The sequence below is a fragment of the Oryx dammah genome, unplaced genomic scaffold (genome assembly GCF_014754425.2).
Source record: "Oryx dammah isolate SB20612 unplaced genomic scaffold, SCBI_Odam_1.1 HiC_scaffold_21, whole genome shotgun sequence".
Taxonomy (NCBI): domain Eukaryota; kingdom Metazoa; phylum Chordata; class Mammalia; order Artiodactyla; family Bovidae; genus Oryx; species Oryx dammah.
The window spans coordinates 56099774-56123866 of NW_024070205.1; the positions used below are offsets into that span (position 1 = coordinate 56099774).

The window sequence follows — 24093 nt, forward strand, 5'->3', positions numbered from 1 at the left end:
ACTGAGCTCTTGGCGCGCAGGACAGAAGCTAGCACAGGCAGCGGGGACTCTGCGGGAGGCAGAGTCCAGGAGATCTGGTTTACTTCGCTGCGGAGAACCCGGAGGCAGCCTTACAAGGACGAGCTCCCCAGCGCTGCCCACCCGCGCGGGGCAGATGTCTGGACCAACCTAGGCGACTTCGAGGCCTGAGGGGCTTGGCCGGCAGGTTGAGTATCCAAGAAGATAGAGGACTCGGGACCCTCCACTAGACCCAAAAGAGTGGTGAACCGGGCGGGATCTCCTTGCGGGGAGGAGGCTTTGAGCGGGAGGCTTTGAGCGGGATCTCCTTGCGGGGAGGAGGGGGGAGGAAGAGGAGGGCAAGGTGGAAGATTGGCCCGAGGGTCGCCTCGTGGACACTTCCTTGGAAGGCGTGCATGGCCTGTGATTCTCTCCATGGAGGGATCCAGAAAATAGCTGGATGCAGCGACCCTTGCCTGTGGGGATCGCTGGAGGCGCAGTCTTATTTACGCATTAGTTTATTTGCTCGTTCATTTCTTCATCTGCTCACTTCTTGAGCTCCCATCACGTGTTAGGAACTATGCGGTGTGCACTCTTCACCCCGATTCTGACAAATACAAATAAACAGCCCTGACAAATCAAAGTGAGGCTGAAATTCACTGACCCGAAAATCGTCCGAAGCGAGCAAGGGGGTGGTGAGGGTAGCTCCGGAATCCCTCGAAATAGCCAAGCGCTGCTTCCCAGCAGAGGGAGAGGTGCAGATTCACTGAAGTCAGCTCATCACCCCGTCTTTCTGGTTCTGCGCTACCTTTCCTTGATCCCAGAGATGCTCCCGTAGCGCCAGCGCCCTGAGCCGCGAGGCCCGAGTGGGGTCCGAAGGAATCACAGAAAGCCTCGATGGCTTCAGTTTTGATCCTTCTGCCGACCGCTAGCAACATGACTGTGGACGAGTCATTCAACTTACGAGATGCAGCCAACGGTGTCCATCTCTGCGCAACAGCCGGGATGACCTTGGAGCTAACAGCTGTGTTGAGCGCTGCTCGTGAATTCGTTTTCTCGCTGCTCTGTGGCGGCCTTAGTATCGCGGACCCTTGTGTATACTCAGCCAGATGATTGAGGGCTTCCAAGTCCACTCCTCCCGGGGTCACTGCTCGGTAACTCCGCACTTTGTTCTTAGCTTCCTCCTGTGTTTTCAGTGCTAAGGAGGCGATCACATTGTATAGAATCTACTGAGTCTATAAATAATCACAAGGACAGCAGTAATTGTGTTATTCGTTTATTCAATAAACACTTTCTGAGGAGCCTTCCCTGTACCAAGCTCTGCCATAGCTGTAGAATTTCTCCAACCGCGCAGCAGAGCCCAGCCAGGCGCTCAAGTGCCTTTCCCTGTTTAAAAGAATTGATGTCCGGTTTCCGTTTTGAACACCCTCCCGGTACGCAGTTAGTTAACGTAAAAAAAAATCCTGAAGTTCCATGTGTCCTGACATGATCTCAGCAGCGGGCACATATTTTTCCCTCCTTGGGCCCCTGACACTTCCGCCAAAGTGTCAGAAAATTCTAGCTTCTTTCCCTTCCAGCTCCCAAAGGAAAGTCCCAACCACACCCACAAGAGTCCTATGGGGCTCCTGCTGTGTGCACAGAGCACAGTGCCAGGAGTACCAAGAGGAAGAAGTGTCAGTGGGCATCTTACAAGGCAACCCCTGCTGTCATCTAGCAGCGCATCCAAACACTCTGGGCTACTCCTTCAAGGATTTCCCCAGGGACACTGTGTCTGTACCACATTAAAGATCCACCTATGCATTTAATTTTCTGGAAAGTAGGGATTGTCATACATTTTTTTCCAACGGTGCAAATACCTCCAAAGACCTCAAATACTGCAATGATAAACAAATGAATGAATATAATAACATCTAAGCCTAGAGCGTTGATTTGATGCCACTCACTATTCTCATTTCACATTTGATAATGCAATTAATTGTCAGTGACTTATCAGTTAGGTAACTTTGATTATATCCTCAGGTAATGTCATTTCCTGCTGTACAGATGAGGAAACTGCAGGTCAAATGATTAATTTCCCAAAGTCTCACCGTTAGTTATTGGCAAATGAATCAATGTTTCTTGGGCTAGTTTGGCTTCCCCTATTCGGGCTTGGGATCAGGTGTGTGTCTTCCTTTTGACACACACGACTTGGCACCCCACCCGCCAGCCTCTTCCCATACCGGATCCCCAGAAAGTGTTCGTTGGGGTCACCCAAGCTGCCAGCTCTGAGTGCACCTCAGGTGGTGCTCAAAAGAGGGATGATCAATATCTGCCCCGGCTGGGACCAGGTCTAAGAGTAGGGAAGAGAGAAGGAGTCGGTGTGGCTGGGCAGCCACCATCAGACTCGAACCCTGCTCTGCCCAGAATCCCAACCATCAGCAACGATCGACGGAAGCGGAAAAGCACCAAGGATGAGGAGGTATTCTGTGAACAGGGCGTAGGCAGGGGTCTTAGACACTATTAGCAAAGCTAAGCCTAGGGGGTGCAGGCTAAAGGGCAGGGGTGTCAATCCCCGGGGAAGCCCAGACCTGCGGCTCTTGAAGGACCCCTCTCCTTTGGCACCTTAAGAAGCACTAATCCCACGGCCAGAACGAGGGCTGGCACTCACTCTCTAGAGGAATTGGGCAAACGTCAAGACTCCTGGCCTTCGTGGCCTCATCCTTTAAAATGAAGTAATCGCACCTGCGGGGACTTTTCATCTTCGTTCCCAAAGTGAATGAGGGCAAGGCAGCTAAGGGACCCAGGGGCCTATGGCTTCTCTAAACTCGGAGGCCCCCAGCTGGCCTCGCAGATATGTTCTCCATTAGAACTGGGTGAGATGGGAGACTGTTATCTTAGACAGTGCACCCGGTGTGAGTGGTTGGGAATCCCAGGGGGCGCTGCACGTTTTGATACTCCAGTGTGTGAGAAGAAGCCGCTGCGGAGAAGGCGGCTTTGGCACGCCGGCCAGTCCCACCGCAACCTCGAAGGTAAGGCTGTGGGCCAGAAATGAGCACACTAAACCGGGGTGTATCTCCCCCACCACCCCACCCGAGACCATCTGCAGTTAAAGTCCTGCTTAAAACCCAGTAGTTACATCTTCACAAAGACCACGGAGTGTGCAACCCCCTCACCCCCACTCCGCCCCAGACTAAACTGGAGGGGATCCGAGAGCCCTGAGCATTTAGGGTCCTCTCCGGCATTTTTCATGCATTGGAGAAGGAAATGGGAACCCACTCCAGTGTTCTTGCCTGGAGAATCCCAGGGACGGGGGAGCCTGGTGGGCTGCCGTCTATGGGGTCGCACAGAGTCGGACACAACTGAAGCGACGCAGCAGCAGCAGCAGCAGCAGCTGGCATCTTGAAGTAACATCACTGCGTCGTAAGGAAAGGCCTGAGCTCTCAGCACTTCTACCCGCTCTTCCTTCTTAAGAAAGGACGAAGGTGGAGGGAATCTAGGGCGCGCTCAAACCTGAGGAGGGTGCGAGGACCTCAGCCTCTGACTTCTCCCCACTTTTTGCTTCAGAGTCGCGCAAGGCGCATCCTGCACTCCGAACTCCGAGAGTCTGTTTGAGGTCTTCGGTGGGGTCAGATCCTGGAACAGGTTAAATCTCAACAAGCTAGAGCTCAAGACTCAAACGCCCGCAGAAAATCCCCTGCTGCAGGGAACCCCAAAGTTCCCGGACATTGTGGTTACAGGAGAACCCGGGGTCAGCTTCCTGTTAGCTAACTTCGGCTTCTGCTACGTAGAGCAGGAGCGAACAGCAGGCCGAGCACTCAGCGCTCACCTGCCCCAAGCTGGCCGCGCACTGGAACTCTCGCCAAACCCCAATGTAGACCCTAGTTAAAGGGAGCAGGGTAGATCGTAGAGCCACTGGGACCCTCTGAGGTGTGCAAGGAAGGATTTGTGAGAACGGGAGCCTGAGCTACTGCCCCCACGCCCATCATACGCGCAAATTCTAGCTGGAGCGGGGGGGAGGGGGGAGATCAGGGGCATCTTCTTGTCGGGTATGCGGGCCACAGCTTCAAGACCCCCCTTGAAGTGCGACAGGGTCAGACAGTGTTAACCTCGGTGGGGACAGAACGGCGAGTCTACAAGCTCCCAACACCTCCCAGCGTCGCGGTCCTGCCCACCCTCGGCTGAGGCTGACAAACGCAGCGGAATGCGGCGCCTGCTTTCAGGGGCTTAGTCGGCGAACTTGGCGCAAGAAAACTTTTCTAGAGACAAGCGCTCCACCTATCCAAACTGGCAGAGAAAGGTGGTGTGAGGCTCCTGACTTGGCTTGGCCATTTAGAGGAAAACGCGGAACTTGATTTGCGTGGTTTACTCACGAAGCCCTGAACTAGCCAGTAGACGGTCCCTCGTGCTCGTCTGCGTCTATGTTTCTGTGTGCTTTGGAGGGCCTGTGCATTTGTATTTGACCTCCGTTTGTAAAAAGTGGTGTGTGTGCGCACGTGCGTGCAGCCGGAGGGCGTAGCAGAGAGGCGTCCCAGAGAGGCGCGCGCAGGTCGCCAGCTCTCTGCGCGCCCTGAGCTGTGCCTTGGTAACCTTGCTCGGAGGTTGGCGCCGCCAGAACTCCGGGGCTGGCGAGGCGGGGCCCTGCTCTGGGCAAAGAGTTATTACTGCTTTGAGCAAAGGGCGAGGCCTGGGGGGCGCGCGGGTAGGGGCAGGGGTCGCGGCTCTGCTCAGCTCCAGGGCCCGCGCGCACCAGCTCACGCCACGCCCCAGCCCGGAGGGTCTCGGCAGGCCTCGGGTCCGCGAAATTTGCGCGCTCTTCCTTCTCTTCCATGCCTGCGAAATCTCGGTCTTAGTTCAACAATTTCTAGCCGCCCTATCCACTCTTGTTAGCATCGAGCGCCACCGGGAAAATCCCCGTATCTCGGGCCAAGCGAGCAGTCCCAGGATGAGGCGGCCTGGCCCAAAATGCGGGTTTTCCATCCAGCCACTCGGCCCGCCTAGAGAGACCCTCCGAAAGGGCAGCTTTTCTTTAAAACGAAAAGCTTCTTCTCAACTTCTTCTCCTGGGCTTATGATATTCCCTTCTTGACGAAAATATGGAAGAACTCCGCGGCCCAGAGTACGGATCCGCCAGGTTTTCATGTGCAAAATACTCAGGAATGAGAGGTGGGGGTGGTTGCGGAGGGGGCGCCTCCTATGACACTCTCCCGCACCCCCCGCCCCGCCCCGAGAGCATCCCGACTCCCACTGCCGGCTCATTTTCTTCCCACCCCTCCAGCTCCATCATGCCCTCTAGTCTGGCAGGGACCTGGCCAGGATGACGAATTCTACCTGAAATCACACCACTGCAGTCCCTGGGCGATGTTTTCCTTCCGTTTCAAAAGCTGGCGATGCAGGCGGAGAAACGTGGCGCGGGTTTGGGAGCCTGCAGCATCCCGCCGATCTCGGGATGGGCGGGGCGGCTGCGGTGTGCAGAACCCCGCCTCAGCTCGCCTTCCCAGCCAGAACTGCATTTAAGTGCCTCAGAATTCAACGTTCCTGGGATGTCCCGGTTTCAGTATTTCGGGAATAGGAAGAAATGAATCTGGCTACTGACGGCAAAATAGAGGCACAGAGACAATCCTACAGTTCAGGCAGCAGAGCCTGTGCCTGAAGGTGTGAAGGAATCAACCTAACTCAGGGTTGGGACTCACAGCAAGTGGTGAGACTGCCATCACCCCCCAAAACAAGTGGCCCATTTAGGGACAACAGCTGGGTGATGTCCCCATCTACCTTGAGGTCCCTTCCAGGGCGCCCTACCTTTCTCTTATCTTTCCTAGGCCAGACCACCCCAGAGGTTGCCTCTCCCCCCTGTGAACATTCCTCCAGGAACTCAGCTCCACGCTCCACTGGGGGTACTGAGTGGCTGACTGAGGCAAGGAACGTCAGCCTTGCATCCCTGGGCTGCACTCTGGGACTTGCCCAGATAACTAGCCGAGCCAGGCCAAAGAGAGCTAAATCTGGGGGCTCCACTGTGTCCTGGGCCCAGAAGTCTAGAACAGAAGTCTTTGTGCTCAAGCAAATGGGTCAAAATGGGGAGGCAGCTAAGCCAGACCAGGGAGCCTCTTGGAGCTCCCACCAGGGCTGGGTCTAGGGGCCTCCTAGGTTCACTGTCCTCAGCATCTCTTCAGGGGCAACATTCTCCCTCCCAATGGGCCCCATGGGATAACTGGCTTCCTGTGATGGATGGTGGGTCTGTAAGAGGGCTATGCCCCTGCCCCAGCTCAGTGCCAAACAGACTAGGGTGATCAGGTTTTGTCCACAAGGCCTATTTGTTCTAAACTCTCCTGAAATAACATTTTATCAACTCCAGACATTTCGTAGTTTCGAGGGAAAGGGGTGTGGCTGTCTTGGAGAGAGATTTGACTCTTCAAGGTTTCAAAAAAAAAAAAGAGAGAGAGAGGAAAAAATTGAATGGCCCATCCCAGAAGCAACGTGGAGGCAAAAATAGATTTGCTATATTCCATTTGCAGTATGAGGGGAAAACTGCCTTTCATCCCACTTCAGCTTGGGGATGGTCGCCTGTAGTGACCCATCTATTGGAAGATCCTGTGTGTGGGTGTGGGTGTGTGTGTATGTGTGTACATGCTGATGGGGGAGGTACAGATGGTGTGCAGTGTTTCAGGCCCTTCACTGACCAAATGTGAGCCAGAAGGTCCAAGTTCTGGTTTGGGCTCCTCCTCAATCTGGGGCAGAGAAGTGACCTTGAACAAATCACCATTCTGCCATGCAATACTTTGGCAGCTTTAAAGTCATCACAGGCTCAGTCTTCCAGCCCTAACCACTGGCGGATTGTGCGTGGTCCTTTTCTCTGGACACTGCGAACCTGCCCAGTCCCCCTACTCCATCCACAAGCAAGGGGTGGGTTTGCCCTGGAATTGCCTCTCTAGACTCCAGTACCAGCGCTGGAGAGGTTAACCTTGTCCCCCACTACCCTCTTCTCCACCAACCCTGCTTACACTCTGCTTACAGCTGCTGTGGAAAGCTGGTGCACACACTCCTGGTGAAGCCATCTGCGGGACAGGCCTGAGTGTATGGCCGACAGGCTCCCAGGTCATACTCTGGTGCATGGATCGCTGGATCATGGCAGCTGTCGTGGGCTATGGACTGATGGAACCTTGGCTCCAGGGTTGCAGTATGCTCCCCCAAAGCTCTAGTCCCCCACCTCCAGCGGCTGCGCCCCGCAGTGCCTGGGGCTAAAAGTCCAGGTCGGAGATCCCAGACCCTAAGGACCGCCTCGCCCCAGCAAGCCAAGTGGCCTTTACAAACCAGAGTAAACATTTTATTTACAAGTTTGTGGTATCCTAAGTGCATCAGGTCTTTGCACCGTGACCCCTAGTGCGGGGAAAACTGTTTAGTCCAACACCTCACAGTGTGAGCGGCTTGTATCCGGGCAGGAGTGTTCGTCTGGCGCTGGGAGCTTGGCGGTGGCGGTTGGGGGTGGGGGGGCACTCTGATTCCCCTCGGCTCTGTGCCGGGTGGGCTGCACCGGACCAGGGTGGCGATGGGCGAAATCCGCAGCTGCGTCTCGAAGTCTCGAACCCCGGGGCCCACCGCCACTGGAGAGCAGGCACAGAATCCAGCCCACACTGGAAGGCTGGGGGTCTGCACGCAGGTCTCATCCAGTCTCGTCCAGTCTAGAGGCCGCCGAGGGGCGCTGGGACGGGCTCGGGGCTTTTGGGGGCGCTGCTGAGGGCGGGCTGGGGTGCGGGGAGCAGCTCTGGGGCGCTGCCGCTGCTGTGACTGCCGGAGCTCCCGGCGCTGGTGGTGCTGCCGCTACTCAGGCCCCCGAAGTTGAAGCCGCCGCCGCCGCCACCGCCGCCGCCACTGCCTCCGCTGCTGGCGGCCAGGAGGGCGCCGGCCGCTGAGGCCTTGATGACCGTCGTTTGGTGCAGAGACCGCTCGGCCCCTTCAGTCCGCTCCGTGTCGCTGGGGGCCATGTCCAGTGACTCGGGGTCGCTGCTCTCGCTCTCCGCCTCGCCCTCGGAGCGGCTAGGGCTCTGCTCCTCCGGCTCGCCGTCAGCGGCCGGGGCTCCGCCTGACGGCTTCTCGCCCGCCTCCTTGTCTTTGTCTTTCTGGGCCTGAGCCTCCTTGGAGTGCCGCCACTTCATCCGCCGGTTCTGGAACCACACTTTCACCTGCGCCGCGCCGCGCCGCACCGGGAGACAAAAAGGGACATGGAGATGAGAGGCAGGCTCGCTCCAATCCGACTCTCGCGCATCCCAGACCCTCTTCCCAAAGGCGGGAAAGCATCACTGACAGTCCCCAGCACCTCTACCACAGGCCAGGTACTGGGTTAGGAGCAGGGACCCAGAGGCAGCCGAGGGAAACCACGGGGACCACCAGGGATCCTGGCTTAGGGAAGCCGCTAGGACTGTTTCTCAAAATGTGGCCCTCCGACCTGTAGCCTGAAGTCACCTGGATGCTTGTTGGAAAGGCAAGTCCTTGCACCTTGCTCTCAAACTAGGGGCATCAATACTCTAAGTCGATGCTTCTTAACCCCATGTGAGCCAGGACCACCCCCTGCCACGAATCTGATTAATCTATGGACCCCTGGCCCAGAAAAATGCACATATACCCAAGATTTTGCACACAATTTCAAAGGTTTGGTGGCCCACTGTTAAGAATCCTTGCTAAGTCAGCGATCCTCTACTGCCATTACAGAAGGCAAGTCAGTACAAAAGTATTTTTTTTAAGGAGGAACCCTGAGAAACAAGGGGAAGGGGATTCAAAGAGTTAATCCTAGTGGCATGGGAGCACCAATGGACCTTCAGTAAAAGAGCATTTTCTTGGTGTGTGTGTACTCAGAGACTGATAAGGACCCTGCCCCTGCCTGAGATAAACTAATCCTTCTGAGGGCTCAGAAAACGCTGGCATTAAACCTGTGCAAAGTGGAGGAAGGGGGTAGGGATGGTTCGGAGAATCTATATAAATATATAATCCCCTGGAGGACCCAATGCTTTCACACAAGTCCCAGCTTCCCTTTTAAAAATAACATCCACAGCTGGTGGAAAACGGCTGGGCTCTTCCAGTGTGTGTGCTGGGGAAGGGAGTTGTGTAATGAAGGACAGAAGGAGGGGGTGGGCTAAGGGAGCTGTGAAAAAATGCCTTTGGCTTCTGCCGTGTTCAGAATATTCAGCACCCAGGAAGCAACGGCTACTGCTGTGAGGTAAGGAAGAACTGTGACTCTTTATTTTCAAAACTTAAAAAATAAAAATCCAGGTCTTGAACTTGAGAAAAGGAAAAAATTGAATTCAGGCACAATAGATTTGCTATTTGAAAATTTGTCTTAAAAAACAAACCAAACAAACAAACAAAAAAACCTCAAGTAGGCAGAACCTGGTGTAATGCTCTTGGGCGCTCTAAGAAAATCTTTTTTTTCTTTCTCTTCCTCACTGACCCCCTCCCATCAGGCCATTAGAAAATGGGACTGACTGTGGCCGCTCCAAGTGGACTTCTCACCCTACTGGGGCTAAGTAATTCCGTTTGAAATGATGTTTTCACTTCCTCACAACTGGGGATTTCACAATCCAGCAGTAGCAGAAGGAGGAGGAGGGAGGGAGGACAAGAGGAGGGGAAAAAACAACAACAACAATCTCTTGACGTTGGATTTTTATCTCTTCTGAAACTGCCCCCTACAGCCAACTGCACCACACTGGAGTACATAATTATTATCTCCGGAGGCCTATTTGCTTTCTCAGCAACAGGCTTTCCCTTGTTGGCCAAAATAAACATGCAGCAACTTGTGACATATATCTTTAGGGTGGGCTATTCTTTCTGCCCTTCTCCCCCTACCCTCTTCCCCTCTCCCTCTCAAGTTGAGAAGTCCACGAAGTCTCGTGAAATTCAAGATTTAGTGTTTCCACCGCAAAAGGAGAGTCAGGCCGGGCGGAGGGGCCTTGGGGCTAGGCCGCGAGCTGCTGCCCCACCGAAGGGCTGTGCGGCGGGCTGGAGCGGGCTTACCTGCGCATCCGTGAGACCCAGCATCGCGGCCAGCTGCTTTCGGTCCGGCTTGGTCACGTACTTCTGAATCTCAAACCTTTTCTCCAGACCTTTTCTCTGCAGGTTAGAGAAGACTGCTCGAGACCACGAGCGCTTTCTCTTGTACGTCTGAGGCATGGTGTCCTTCGTGAGCACGGCGTAGGGACCTGCCAGCAGAGGGGAGCCGGAACAGGAGAAAGACAGAAGGGCCCAGTTAGTGCTCTGTCCGCGGCCTGCACGCCTGGGGCTCACACGATGCTTAAAATTGTTTTGCCTCAACAGTTGGCTCTGAAAGCCCTTTCACGCAGGCACGGAATGGCCTCTCTAAAGAGGAAACTTAGGGCTCATAAGACCATAGGCAGAAGGCCTAACGGGAGTGTGGAGTGGACAAGCCCGGGGCTTCACTGGTTAATTCCAAAGGAAAGACATAAACCAAATACGTGACCATCAGTCATTCTCAGAGTGGGAGAAAATAACCCTTGGGCCTAAAGGATCCAAAGATGACAGCCTCGATTCTCTACTCGTGTGTGTGTGTGTGTGTGTGTGTGTGTGTGTGTGTGCACTCGCATCCGTGCCCAGGTGTGCAAAAGTGTTTGAGGTCATTCCAAAATGTGTGTAAGTATGTTAACAAGCAACACCACTTGCTGCACTTTCAAACCACCCTCTCGGGAGAAATGACTAGGGAAAGCCCTTTCCCCATCACCCCCACCTGCCCCCCACACACTTTCTTGACTCCCCAAGCTCCCCCATCCCCCAGGCTACAAAAGACTGAGCTAGCTTCCTGGGAAATCTTTCGCTTTCTCTCCGGACGCGGTAGCCTCCCGCGTCAACTCCGGGATTGCTAAACCGAGGCATGCACGTGAAACTCCAGGAGGTGTGGGCGGTCGACCTAAGCGTGAGGCGGGCGCTCGGGAGGGTTTCCGTACCAGGAAATGTGTCTTGAAACTGATGTTGAACTGAATTTCTCGGGTTCGAACTTAAGGGACTCAGGATGGCAGAGGCCTCATTAATGGGATCTAGAGACGCGAAGAACTGGCCGGCGGAGGGCTGCAGGCCGGGAAGATGCACCCCCGCGGGCCGCCCGCCGGTGAGCAGCGACGTGAGATCTGGGGACAAGGGAAAAAAAGAGGTGTTATCCCTCCACAGACCCACACTCAGACTCTATGGAATTTGTTTCTCTCTGCCGCCCAACACCCCCTCCATTCCGCTTTCCTTGAGCGAAGTCGTGAGAGACGTCTGTCTCCAGCCCCCAAGACGCCTCTCTCCGTACACTGGCCAAAGGGCAGGGCACGAAATGTTCCTGTGTGTGCCCTGTAGGTCCACATCCATGCGTGTAACTAGGAAGGGCTTTTGGCAAAGAGGCCTAAACAAGACTGTCAGGTGTCTTCCAAAAATTTCATAGAACTAAACTGTCCCCCTCAAAGAAGCCCTCTGCTCTCTCCTCTTGGGAGTTCAGTCAGTATTGTTCATCTACAGTCCTTGGGTGGAATTGCACCAGAAATCAGACCAAAGGAAGCGAAACTGTTCCCCAAAAGGGCTTTTCCTCTCCAATAATGTAGTTCTCTCTCCAGATATGTGATTAAAGAGACACACATATGATAGTCCTTTGAGCAAATATTTACACCAACAATTTTTATGAATATCGATTCTGTGACTGTGTGTTTTTAAAGCATCCCTGGGTTCTTCGTGGTTTTGGGGATTTTTTTAAAAAAACGTAGAGCAAGTGAGTTTCAAACCTAATGCTTCACAGTCTCCTTACAATTCATTTCCTTTTCCCTCATTTTACCAACTTGTTCTTAATCCTAAAAACACTCAAAGGCGTCCCAAACGGCCCGAGGGATCCGCGAGTGCGTCAGTTCCCTGATCAGAGGCCTGCAGCCTCTCTCCCAAGACCTACCTCTCAGTGTGTTGCCTTCCTTGACTTTGGGGTCAAATTCTGCAGACAAAATGCGGTCAATTCCAAACTTGAGGTCCTTGCTGGAGGGGGCCGGGGCGGAGCCGCTATGGTGGGGGTTAGGGACCACCCGCGACCCAGAGGCCGGGGGCTGCAAGGCGCCAGCCCGGGGTGGAGGCGGAGGCTGTTGCTGCTGCGGTTGTTGCTGCTGCTGCTGTTGCTGTGGGTGATGGTGGTGGTAGGCGGCTGAGAGCGGGGACAGTCGCTGAGGGAAGCCAGCAGGGACTTCGGAGGGCGCCACCACCGGGGTGGGTCGAAGCGGGGATCTGGCGGCAGCTTGGAAAGAGGGGTGCGGGTGAGTCGATCCCAAGTGCGCGGTGAGGGCAGCGGCCGAGGCCCCCGCCAGACCCTCCGGGGTCGCCCCGGGCTCCCCAACACCCGCGTGCAGGATGTCCGCGATGCAGAAGGAGGGTTTCTTGACGGCGGCGGGGTCCAGAGGGAAGGAGCAGCCGCCGGGGCCGGCAGAGGAGCAGTAGGCGGCCGACCACAGGCTGAAGTTGGACGCGTAGAAGGGAGCCAGCCCGGCGGCGAACATTCTGGCGGGGTGCGCCGAGAGGCCGCCGCGGCCTGGCTCGGCCGGGTAGATGGGTGGGTGCGCGGGGAGAGGAACGCTAAGTCCAGGAGGAGGCGGCAGCCCCTCCGGGGACGCTCCGCTTACTCGTCTCCGTCCGAACTGCAGACAGGCCAGGGAGCCCTAGCGCCACGGAGGGAGGAGGCGAAGGCCGGATCCCGGCCGGCCGGCCACAGCCTCGGCCCCTGGCCTCACTTTAAAGGCGGCGCGGCGCCCGCGCTCCCCGCGGGCTGGAAGGCGAACCAGGGGCGCTGGAGCGGCTAGGCGGCGGGGGCCGCGACTGCACGAACGCCAGGGAAGCCGGGGAGACGGGAATCGGGCACCGAAAGAAACACCCAAACAGCTAAGCCTTAAGAGCTAAATTTAAAACAACAACAACAATAATCCGTTAGTTTGAAAAAAAAAAAAAAAAACTAAGAGAGGGGGGAAAAAAAAACTCCTCTCTAAAAACTCCCAAAGTTTTGGCAGGAGCTTTCGAGTCAGACCCGGGGTAGGACCTCGATCCAAGCGCTCATTGGCCACGCTGGCAACCAATGGGGAGTGGGAAACGGAGGGGAACTGGGAAAGGGGGCGTGTCCCGTCCCCTCGGCCACGCCCCGGCCACGCCAAACTGTTTGCTGCTGCCGCGTGGGCTGAGCTGCGTTAGGCGCGCACTCTGCAAAGAGCAGGGGGCCGAACCGCTGCTCCAAGGAGTCCTAAACTCCCACTAACTTCTACGGCTCCGAATCAGCACCAGGCGTGGAGAGTTGGCCACAGCGCTCCTGGAGCGCTCTCTCAAGGAAACTGGTGCTCCTGCCTATTTTCGAGGGTACAAAGCCGGCCTCCTAGAACGCTGATGGAGCCCAAGGTTCCCTCCTCTCTTTACTTCTCTCGGCCCGATTTTTCTCCAGTCGGAGAGTAGGTGTCCTCTACCAAGCTGTCTTTCGTAGGTCCCGGCCCCCGCGCGGCCCTGCCCTGGGCTATCGCGCGCGAGTGCCGAGGCACTGAGCACCCCTCCCCCGCCCCCCGCAAATGAGCACCTCGTCTGCGTCCCGGCCGCGGAGATCCTCAGGGAAGAGAGGAGGGACGCTCGCAAATGAGCTTTATTCTGAGCTGTCACACACTGACAACTTGAACGAGTAATTTTTCAAACAAAATAAAACGATGTCTCCGAACGCCTCCCTTGGAAGCAGCCATACCATCTCCCCTCCCCACCCCTCGAGCCTCAGGGACAACAAAACAGGCCGCCGTCCGAAACCCGGGAGCGCGGCACGCGCGTCCCCTCCTCTGCTGCACCTTGTAGGAAATGTCACCCTCCCTCCTCCGCCACATCCCCGATCACGTGGCGTCCGTTGTTTTGCAAGTGCCCACAAGAATCGATTTCCTTGGGGTTAAATGCTGCTTTCATTGCTGCGACTGTTTCCCCTGGGAACCCCTTAGGCCTGGTCGCAGGAAAAGCTGCAGTGGGAGCGGACGCCTTCTATTCGCACTTGGGGTCTTTGGAGCACAGAGTCGGTGTAGTGGGGGTTTTCTGCAACATCAACATCTCTATTTTAAGAATTCGTTCTCTTTTAAATTAGAGTCAGAATGGATTTCCCCACCCCTCTCCCAAATAAACCACAGGCCACCCACATGAGTTCTTGCACATTTTCAGGAAGAAAATAAAATGATACTAATAATGAAGCCACGAAATCTTTTGTTTTCGATTGTCCTAATAAGCATCTTCTAATAGAACTTCCGTGCTTCTGTGGCATTTTCCTCCCCAAACTTTCAGTATCGTTGCCATAAAGCTTCTGTGGCATTTTAAAATTTCACTTCAGTACTAACAGGTCTTTACCAAAGAAACCCAGGAAGACAACTCAATTCGCCATGCCTATCTCGAGTTCGGGGTTTGGGCTAGTGGTTTCTGGTCACTGGTTGCAGATGCTGTCATTTTAAGCTTTTGGCTTTCTCCAGGAAAGTAACAATCACTAATCAATTATTTGTGACCAGTCAGCTTTGAGACCAACACCGCCCCGCCCCTCTCCCCAACCAGCTTCTGTCTCTATCCTCTGTCTCTCCCTCCCTCTCTTACTCAAGAGGGTTTCTTGCCCTGCTCCGTGGAGCCGGGAAAGAGATCTTATGTCGAGAGACTGAAAGGGGGTAGGAGTGGGGTGATCTGCTAAGGTCATGGGCGCCTGGGGCAAGAGAAATGCAGGAAGACCAGCCCTTTTGTTTCTAGCCAGAGACAAAGAGGTAGACAAGTATAAAGCCATTTGAGGTGTGGGACCCTCCTTAAAAGGCTCCAGTGCAGGCTTCGCAGGAATACGCTGAGGATTCCAGGGAGACTCTAGTGGGAGGGCGCGGCCTCTGTATAACTTCGCTGCCCTCGGAGAAAGACACTAGCGCCAGCGTGTGTAGGGGCGGCCTGGAGCCCTGTCTTCCTCCCTTTTTTTCTGGTGTCACTTCCAATTCCGCTGCGAGCACTGAAGCCACGGCCTAAGCACAAACTCACAGTTCGAAAAGAGGAGCATTTAGGCCTCACCCCAGGCAGTCCGCCCGCAAATGCGAAGCGGCCCTCGGGAACCGGCGCGGGATGCGTGCGGGGCGGAACGTGGGCTCTGCGGGTTTCCAGCGGAGCCCACTTCCCGCATCTGCAGCATTTCAAGGCCCGGAGCAGGAGGGACGAGGATGGGGCCACAGGGTGCATTTTCCTCGCAGACTCCTAACCCTGCTTCCCACTTCTCTCTGCCCGCCAAACCCGCACGGCCTGATTGTAAATTGCAACCGGACCAGCGTGCCCTTCATTACTCTCGGTTTCATTGCAACCGCATCAGCGCCTCTCAGACCCAACAGGAGCTCCCGGAGGGAAACGCGAAAAAGGAAACCTTTGGAACCGCTTTCTGCCTCCCCTCCACACGCCTCTGGCCCAGGCTCCGACTCTGCAAGCCCCTCGCCCTCTTTTGAGTGCTCAGAATCTCCTCCTCCTCCCTACTCCCTCCACCCCCTCAGAACCAAGAAAGCAGCAGGAAACCCTGGACTCGCCAGAGTTCAGGTCATCTCCTGTTTTTTGATGGGCTCAAACTCCGGCTAAATGAGCGGATGTGCCTGCGAGATTGGGCTCAAAATAGAAGCGGCCTTAGTATTTTAGGATACTGCCGAAATCCTTATTTCTTCCGGAGAAAAACTCTATAATGACTCCTAGCACTTCCCCTTTCAATATTTGTGCAACTTTATCTCCACCGACAAGTTGCTCGGGTGACGCAAATCCGCCCTTGTGTATTACAACTACCAAAATAAATGCGCGGAAATCAATTCCCTTCTAGCAATGAAAATATAAATATACAGCTGCGACTTTCCCCTTTAATCTTTGCTTTCCGAGCGGCTCCGGGCTGTGGCGAAATGAACCGGTCCAGAGCAATTGAGACAGGCCGAGGCCCTGGGGGCAGAGGCGAGGGCTCCGGGGGCCTGGTAGCCGCGGATTCCGGGTTCTAGCAGAAGTGAAGAGGGCCAGACTGAGCCAAATTAACTTGAGCTTAAATTTGGCAGCGCCGTCTTTTGAGGAAGCTCAGACGAAAGACGTTTGCATAGCTACACTGGGCAAATTGCAATTGACAATAGAGCAACAGAGGTAGTGGTTTATACTAAAAGGTTTAACAACTTTGGGTGGTGGGGGACAGGGAGGAGGGACGCTAGAGGGGGAAATGCCACAATGGCATCGAATCAATTCCAAGAGCTGTCTTTAATGCATACGACCCTTCCCTTCTAAATCAGAGGTTTATGCATTGACTGAAGCAAGAGATGGGTCCCATTGCCCTCTGGTTGTGCTGTATTCCAAGTCTCCATCCTTAAACCACCAGTGCAAATTCTTGTCCTAAACTTGGGGACACAGATACACACCCACTGAGCATAAAAACTCAAGGAGAGTAAATGTTGAGCTTTGCTTATTACATAACATAACTCTTCAAGGGCTTCAGCTGTCCAGATGTGCTTTCTGCTTTTGTTCTTGCTTTTGGATTCTGAGCAGAATAACGCACAAGTTAATTGCTCTGTGGATTTGGGACCCCCTTACACACAATCTTAATTTTAAATATTTTTTCAAACAAAGGAAAGGATGGAAATAATTAAATATTCACAGTCAAAATAAGAAGGAAACTTAGCTTACCCAGTTCTCAGGATGTGAGAGGTTTGCAGCAATGTAGGAATCTGAGTATATTCTGCCTGTCATTCTGCCAGCCCGAGATTTACAGACTGCTGGGCCAGTACTTGCATTTAGAAGTGGGTGCGGGCCTTCTGTTCCTTATGGATACTATGTACTAGAGTTTAGGACTCTAGACACACACACGTCCCTTGGATTATTCTAAATAGGCCATAATGCCCTTGTTCTGGAGACCTTAATATTCCGGAAGTTAATATAGTTCCTGAGTTTTAAAAGATAGCAAGACTTTGATAGGGGTTAGGAAAGGTGAATAACAATGTGTTAGGACCACAAAGTCCATAGCCACTTGATTTATTCCTTTTCTCATTTCCCAGGTGAGGCAGACTCACAGGTGGCCATCTCTTTATGGGGCCATAGCCCTGCCCTGACCTCTTGCCAACAGGACCGGTTTTGGAGCTGCAGACAGCCTTTTGGGTCTGGTCTCACTTAGCTTTTCTTCTCATAGAGTTTCTCACATATTTCTTTTATCCCATGAATAAGATATACCACTTCACATACATGTACTTCCTCTCTCCCTCTTTCTCTCTCTCCCCCTCTCTCTTTCTTACACACACACACACACACACACACACACACACACACACACAAATCACTGGGGATCTTAGAGATTGGGGAGAAGGGCAGGGCAGGACAGGCAGTTTGGGGTTTTCTCCAGGCAGTTTGGAGCTTTCTGCTGTTGTAAAAAGTATCTCTGTCTCTCCAAGTCATTTCTCCACACTCAGCCAAGAAAGACCTCTGACCTCATAAGGCATAATGATAGAACCCATTTCCACGTGGCATTTATAACATAGACTCACATATATGTGCAGTGAAGTCATGTACTTGTAAGAGTAAGTTAGGAGAGACCATCTTAACATGGAAGCAATTTTGTACTTCATTCAACAAGTTTCTGTGTGGTAGCCGGAACCATTCTCACTTCTTCTCCACATATTAGTCACTTGCCTTGTAGAAGCTGGATTTGCTGCTTGAGTTATTGAATCTGAATAGCTGAGATTTGACATCTAGGGAGTGAGTTGAATGTTAAGGTAGGAGAAGCAGGTGTAGGTGAAAATTGTATGTTAAAAGACAACTCTGGTGTTGAGAGGGAGAGAGAAAAGGCATTCCCAGAACACTTATCTAGACAAACAAAGCTTTCCTTTCCTTTGAGATAATATTCCCAAGTTATAGAATAGGTTCTAAGAACAGAGGAGGGACTTAATTACTCCCAGATTAAGAGGCAGGAGTGAGAAGGAATCCTCTGAAGGGAAAGGATTCTCAGTTTAATGTAGATAGAGCCCAAGGGCCGTCCCCATCTCAGTGGTGCCAGTTCTGCCCTTCCAGAACTGAGACAGCTCTGAATTTAAGGGTGGAATCCTGCCAGTGCTATTAGAGCTCAAATCCCTGCATCACCTCATCCCTCAGTGAGCCCGCTTCTTTCCAAAAGTTGGTTCTCTACTGACACCTGCTGGGCCATCTCTGCATCGTTGTCTAGTAGCGCTCGTCCTTTGCCAGCAACATTGCTGTGATGAGAGCTGACTCTTCCTTTTGCAAAAATGCAGGTTTCTAAAATTGGCTTGGACCAGCAGCTGCTTCCTTCCATATTGCCGACAATATGGAAAGATCTTGTAGGATGTCTTTGAAATCACCAGACGGGGTAAGGGAAGTTGTCAGCCTTCAGTTCTAATACCTTACATTTTACAGATCTCAAGGCCAGCTCACATTTATTATTTTACTTATTCTTTAAAATAACCCATTGTAAGAATGAAGAGGAGGTATTATTATCCCTCCTCATGTGAGTTTAGGAAGTTGCCCCTCAGAGAGGTTAAGTGGCTTGTCTAAGGTTACATGGTTAGGAAATGGTGTTGCAGGGAGCAAAGGCTACATTTTCTGACTCATCAGCCAAAGCTATGCCCCTTGGCCAATTTCTTTAGGGGAAATGGTTTATTCAGAGGAAAAACTCTCTGCCCTCCATCTGAATGTGCATCAGTTTCAGGCAAGGGGCTAGAGTGTAGAACTGTGTCTAACACAGGGATTGTCACAGGAACACTGTTAAACAAGAACAGATTGGTGATCACACCACTAAATTGTGATTAGAGGTGTTTGGAAGACCCTAGGTTCATATTGTTTCTCTCCCCTTCTCCTCAAGGTAGCTGAAATCCTACTCTTGGAGGATTTTCCTCTTTGGAGATGAGACATCTTACTATAAATTCATGTATCTGATCCTTTTCATTGTGTACCAGTCTGAGGGCAAAGAGCCTTTGCAGGGGGAGGACAGAAGGATATTGTGAGCATGACAAGCAGACAAGGGCTCAGGCCTTAGTGGAACAGAGGAGCATGAGAGCATTGGGCATGGGCTCCATGCAGGAAACTAAAGAGGGAAATTGAAGAATGGATTTTTTTTTAATTTTTATTGGCATATGATTGCTTTACAACTTTGTGTTAGTTTCTGCTGTACAACAAAGTAAACCATCTACAGTATACATGTATACACCCTACCCCATCCCACCCGCTCTAGGACATCACAGAGTACCAGGCTGAGCTCCGTGTGCTATACAGGACCTTCCCACTAGCTGTCTATTTTACACAGGGCAGTGTATATATGTCAGCCTTAATCTCTCAACTCAGCTCACCCTTCCCTTCTCCCCCTTTGTCTACATGTCCTTTCTCTATGTCTGCATCTCTATTCCTGCCCTAAAAATTGGTTCATCTATACCGGTTTTCTAGATCCCTATATGCATTAATATTAGAGATCTGCTTTTCTCTTTCTGACTTACTTCACTCTGTATGACAGACGCTAGGTCCATCCACATCTCTACAAATGGCATTTTAGAGTTCTTCTAGGGGCTGTCCTCTGTCTACGAGTTCTCTAAATAGTAAGAAAGAAGCAAAGATGGGTACTTCAAACCCCAGAGCTCTGCCATTCATTTTCCCCCATTAGCACCAAATAAGATTTCAGTGCCCAACAAATACACACAAAAAAGATAACCTTTCACTTTTGAATCCCAGAGATAGAGCAGTATAGCTGTATTCTCGTTATTTCATGTTCTTTTATCTGAATCTTGGGTATTAAAAAGTGGCTATAATACTCTCTTCATGGGTCTTAAAAGAGAATCAGAATCATAAAGAAGTAGAAAGACAAGTCCAGGGTCACAAAGACCCCAGTGGAAATGGGATCTTCCTGCTAACCAGTATCCACCTACCTCAGCCTGGTTACAGAAACTTCGTTCCTTAGAGAAATAGGGGTGGCCTGAAGTGTAGATGGAGGTAAAGGTGGGGAGAGAGGGTGAATTCAAAAAGTTTAGAAGATAGAGTAGACAGGATACTCAATGACTTCATTTAAACAGTCCCTGTTAGAACACATACTGTATTAGAACATGGATATAACCACATTCAATCACAAATTCGTAGATGGGGTGCTTGATGAGAATTTAACATTCAGCTTTATGGTTTGTGTTTTCTTGTGTGGCTGCTTCCTCCCTTGGGAGATGCTGACAAAATTTTCATGTTTCTTCCAAGTGATCAGTTGTGCTTGAAGTTATACTTTTGAACTCAGGGCTCACTGTTCTGTTTGTAATCAGACTCAGAAGAATAAGCTGATAGGTTCAAAACAGAAGTATTTACAAAAGCCCAATTTGATCATGTGGGGTGGCCATAAGCCTGTTGGGGAAGGCAAGGTTTGTAACATAATTGTATTTCTGTACCCTCATTTTGTAGAGAATAGAATACAATCAGTGTTGACTTCCCAGGTGGCTCAATGGTAAAGAATCTGCCTACTGATGCAGAGATGCAAGAGATGTGGGTTCGATCCCTTGGTTTTGGGAAGATCCCCTGGAGGAAGGCATGGCAAGTCACTCCAGTACACTTGCTTGGAAAATCCCCTGGTCAGAGGAGCCTGGTGGGCTACAGTCTATGGGGTAGCAAAGAGTTGAACACGACTGCATGCTCCCTGTCCATCACCACCAGGGATTTAATCTTCAGGGGGTTTATCTTATTATTCATTTAGTTGTTAGCCTTAACAGTGCTTTACCAGCAAAGTGAGAAATCCCAACACTCAGACTATATGAGGTCTCTTGGTGATGGAGAAGAAACCATTACAAAACCAACTCCACTTTAGAGCATAGTTCTTCCCTTGATGGGCCCCCCTGTGTTGTTTGTTTGTTGTGTTTTTTTTTCAGAATCCACAAAGGAAAAAAGTTTTCTTTCAAGAATACTAACATTTAGACCTCTTTGATAGTCCAGTGGTTGAAAATCCACCTGCCAATGCAGGGAACGTGGGTTGGATCCCTGCTCCAGGAAGATCCCACATGCCCCCGGGGCAACTAAGCCCATGCACCACAACTACTGAGCCCACGTGCCACAACTACTGATGACTGTGCTCTGAGACAAGAGAAGCCACTAAAATGAGGAGCCCACGCCCCACAACAGAGAGTAGCCCCTGCTGGCTGCAACTAGAGAAAGGCTGCACACAGCAATGAAGACCCAGCACAATCATAAAGAAATCTTTTTTAATTCCCTAAAAGAAAAGAACACGAAAAATTCAGATGTCCCCTGATATCACTAAATGGGAAACCATGTGAGCAGAAAATGAACACAAAGATGAAGCTGGCCCACACAGGTGACACACACAGGTTGCCTCTTCTTTCCCACATGGAAGAGGGTGAATGGTTGACAATTCTCCACCTAATTCAGGGGCAAGCGCTCCTAAAACGTTGGCGTGGCATTGAGTTCATATGAATAACTCCCTGACTCTTCTGTATATATGGAGCCCCCCCTACTCAAACTCCCTACTTGTTTGTCGCACTTGTACCTCATACCGGACACATCCCACACTGAGCTCATTTATCTTCACAAGCTCTTTCTCCTCCAAGGTTCTTGGTAAAGGCACCACAGCCTCTGTTTGGTTTTTTAACCCAAATCTGATAGTCACCCTGGACTCTTTTTTCACTCATTCACCACATCTAATCAGTCTTCCCGCTCTCGAGAATATCAAAAAGCCTTCCACTTCTCTCTGTACCCTGACCCCCATCTCAGTCCAGCCACATCCATCCTCCCCTAAACTATTATGGAGCCTCCTACTGGTCTTCCTGCAGCCATCCTTGTCCCCCTCCGGTCTGCTCTTTATTCCGCAAACCAAGGGATCTACTAACAACTCATTTTAAATCATATCCCTCCTCTCTCCAAAGCCCAAGAGTGGCTTTGCACTGCCCTTAGCATACAGTGTCTAATCCTGCACATCTCCTCCAATGCTCTGCATGCTCTGGTCACTGGCCCAGACCCATCTGGTTCCACTGTCTTCTCCCGCTGGCTGAAACTGAGTCAGCCTTCTCTAGGTCCTGTGAGCACACCATGCCTTCTCTGCTGTGGGGTCTTTGCAGGACCTTTTCCTGACTAAACTTCTGTGTGGCCCACTCATTTACCTTTTAGCTATCAGTGTAAAGGACACTTCCTCAAGGAAGCCTCCCCTGATTTCCCAGCTAAGTTAGGTCTGCCCCTCCTTTGGTCCAGCTTGTAGGTCTAAGAACCTCTTGGAAGTGGTCCTCATCACATTTGTAATCATTTGTTTTCTACCTGTCCTCTGCCTCTCCTCCAAGCACAGGGCCTATGTTTATGTACCTAGCAAAGTGCCAGATACATATCAGGTGTTCAAGAAATATTGGTGGACAAGTTTATGGTTGAAATAATGAGTTGGCTCCTTGATTCCATATCTCAATTGATCCATCTTAGTCTCTCGCATCTACTGCCGCCCACCTATTCTCTTGCCTTTGTTCCCTTTCTGTGTATGGAACTAAGTCAATAGACAGAGAGGTGGGAAGCAATGCTCCCTTCACTCCTTTTACTCATAACTTGACAGTTTCCTTTGTTCTTGCCACTGAATGGGGCTGCTGAATTAGTGGGAGAGTCTGCTTCCTCACACATGGGTTTTCCCCTTACCCAAGATATTTGGCTTTATACAGCAGTACCAATAGACTGCAGAAATATGAAAGGCAAGAGGTTAAGTAAGTCCCCTTCTCTCTTTGCAATCAATTTCATAGAGAATTGAAGGTTATGAAAAATTTTCAGTAGTATAGGAAAATGCACTACATGTTCAAGTATTTTTATTAGCATTATGAGCTGAACTCTACTAATACATGCATATGCATAGAGAAGAGATAGGTGGGCATCATAGTGAACATCTGTTATCTTTTTATTTGTTTATTTTATTTGCTTGTTTGGCTGCACCAGATCTCAGTTGCGGCACACACACAGGATCTTTGTTGCAGCATGTGGAATCTAGTTTCCTGACCCGGGATCGAACCCAGACCCTCTGCATGGGAGCTCAGAGTCTTAGCCACTGAACCACTAGGGAAGTCCCCATCTGTTATTTTTTTGATCAGTCTAGCATGCTCCCTTTTGGAAACAAGCCAGCTTCTTCCCCAGAGTTAGAGTTGTAAATTATGGGACCCTGCATGGTACAAGTATATGACAAGTTTATAAGAGTGGGACCAATCAGAGTCCTTTTCCAAGATGGATGGAGATGATGAAAAACAGGATCTCTCTGTTTCCCCAGAATTACCAGTTCAGAGAAAAATACATGTCTGGATGCCCAGCTTGCCATTAGGAGAAGAAAACTTATCCGAGAGAAAACCCAAGAAGAACTGAGAGAGAGAGGCTTGAATGTCAGCATCTAACATTCTTTGTGCTGCTGGGTGGGATTCATGGCCTTCCTTTGTGAACTACACTATTGTGCTATCTATATCCAGGGCTTTGTTGCTCCTGTTGAAAATCATGGGATTTAATTTGACTTTTCCTCTGTTTCTCATTGCTTTTGATTTGGATAACATTCTGTAATGTGAATGTGTGATAATATATCAGCCCTGTATTGATGGGCACTGACTAGGTTTCTAGTTGTTTCTCCACTATGATCACAATTCTGCAAGAAGCACCATTGTGTATTGGTTCTTATATACTGACTACTCTATTTCTGTTCAAAAAAAAAAAGATTCCCCAAAGTAAGGTTGTTGGGTCAAAGGGGACATAAATATATAATTATATTTTAATTAGTTTTTTATATAATTAATTAAATACTGTTATATATATTTTATCTGAATATATATATACACATATTAAGTAGACGTTGTCAGATTGCTTTCTAAAATAGTTGTAACAATTCACATTTCCACTGTTAATTATAACATTATCTTTCTTCCCCACAGCTCTGCCAGCAAGAGACATTTTTGGTCCTTTTAAACTTCTGCCAATCTGATGGATATGAATTGATATCTCATTATTATTTCAATTCACATTACCCCAACTTCTCACAAGGGTGCCCATTCTCCTATTCTCTTGTTCCATAGATGTTCACAGACTTTAATAATTGCAGCTCTGATTGGTAAAAACACATAACTCTTCAAGCACCCCATTTTCAACTTCCTCTTGTCAA

General features: G+C 51.0%; 1 protein-coding gene across 1 annotated transcript; it reads right to left on the reverse strand.

Annotated features, from left to right (window-relative positions):
• Positions 1 to 7271: 7271 nt before the first annotated feature.
• On the reverse strand, positions 7272 to 13012 carry HLX (H2.0 like homeobox). Its single transcript, XM_040263242.1, has 4 exons — positions 11890 to 13012; positions 10919 to 11098; positions 9975 to 10159; positions 7272 to 8149 (listed from the first exon to the last, which is right to left on the reverse strand). Exons 1-4 carry the CDS (start codon positions 12479 to 12481, stop codon positions 7649 to 7651), a joined length of 1458 nt encoding a protein of 485 aa, XP_040119176.1. The 5' UTR covers positions 12482 to 13012; the 3' UTR covers positions 7272 to 7648.
• Positions 13013 to 24093: the final 11081 nt, after the last annotated feature.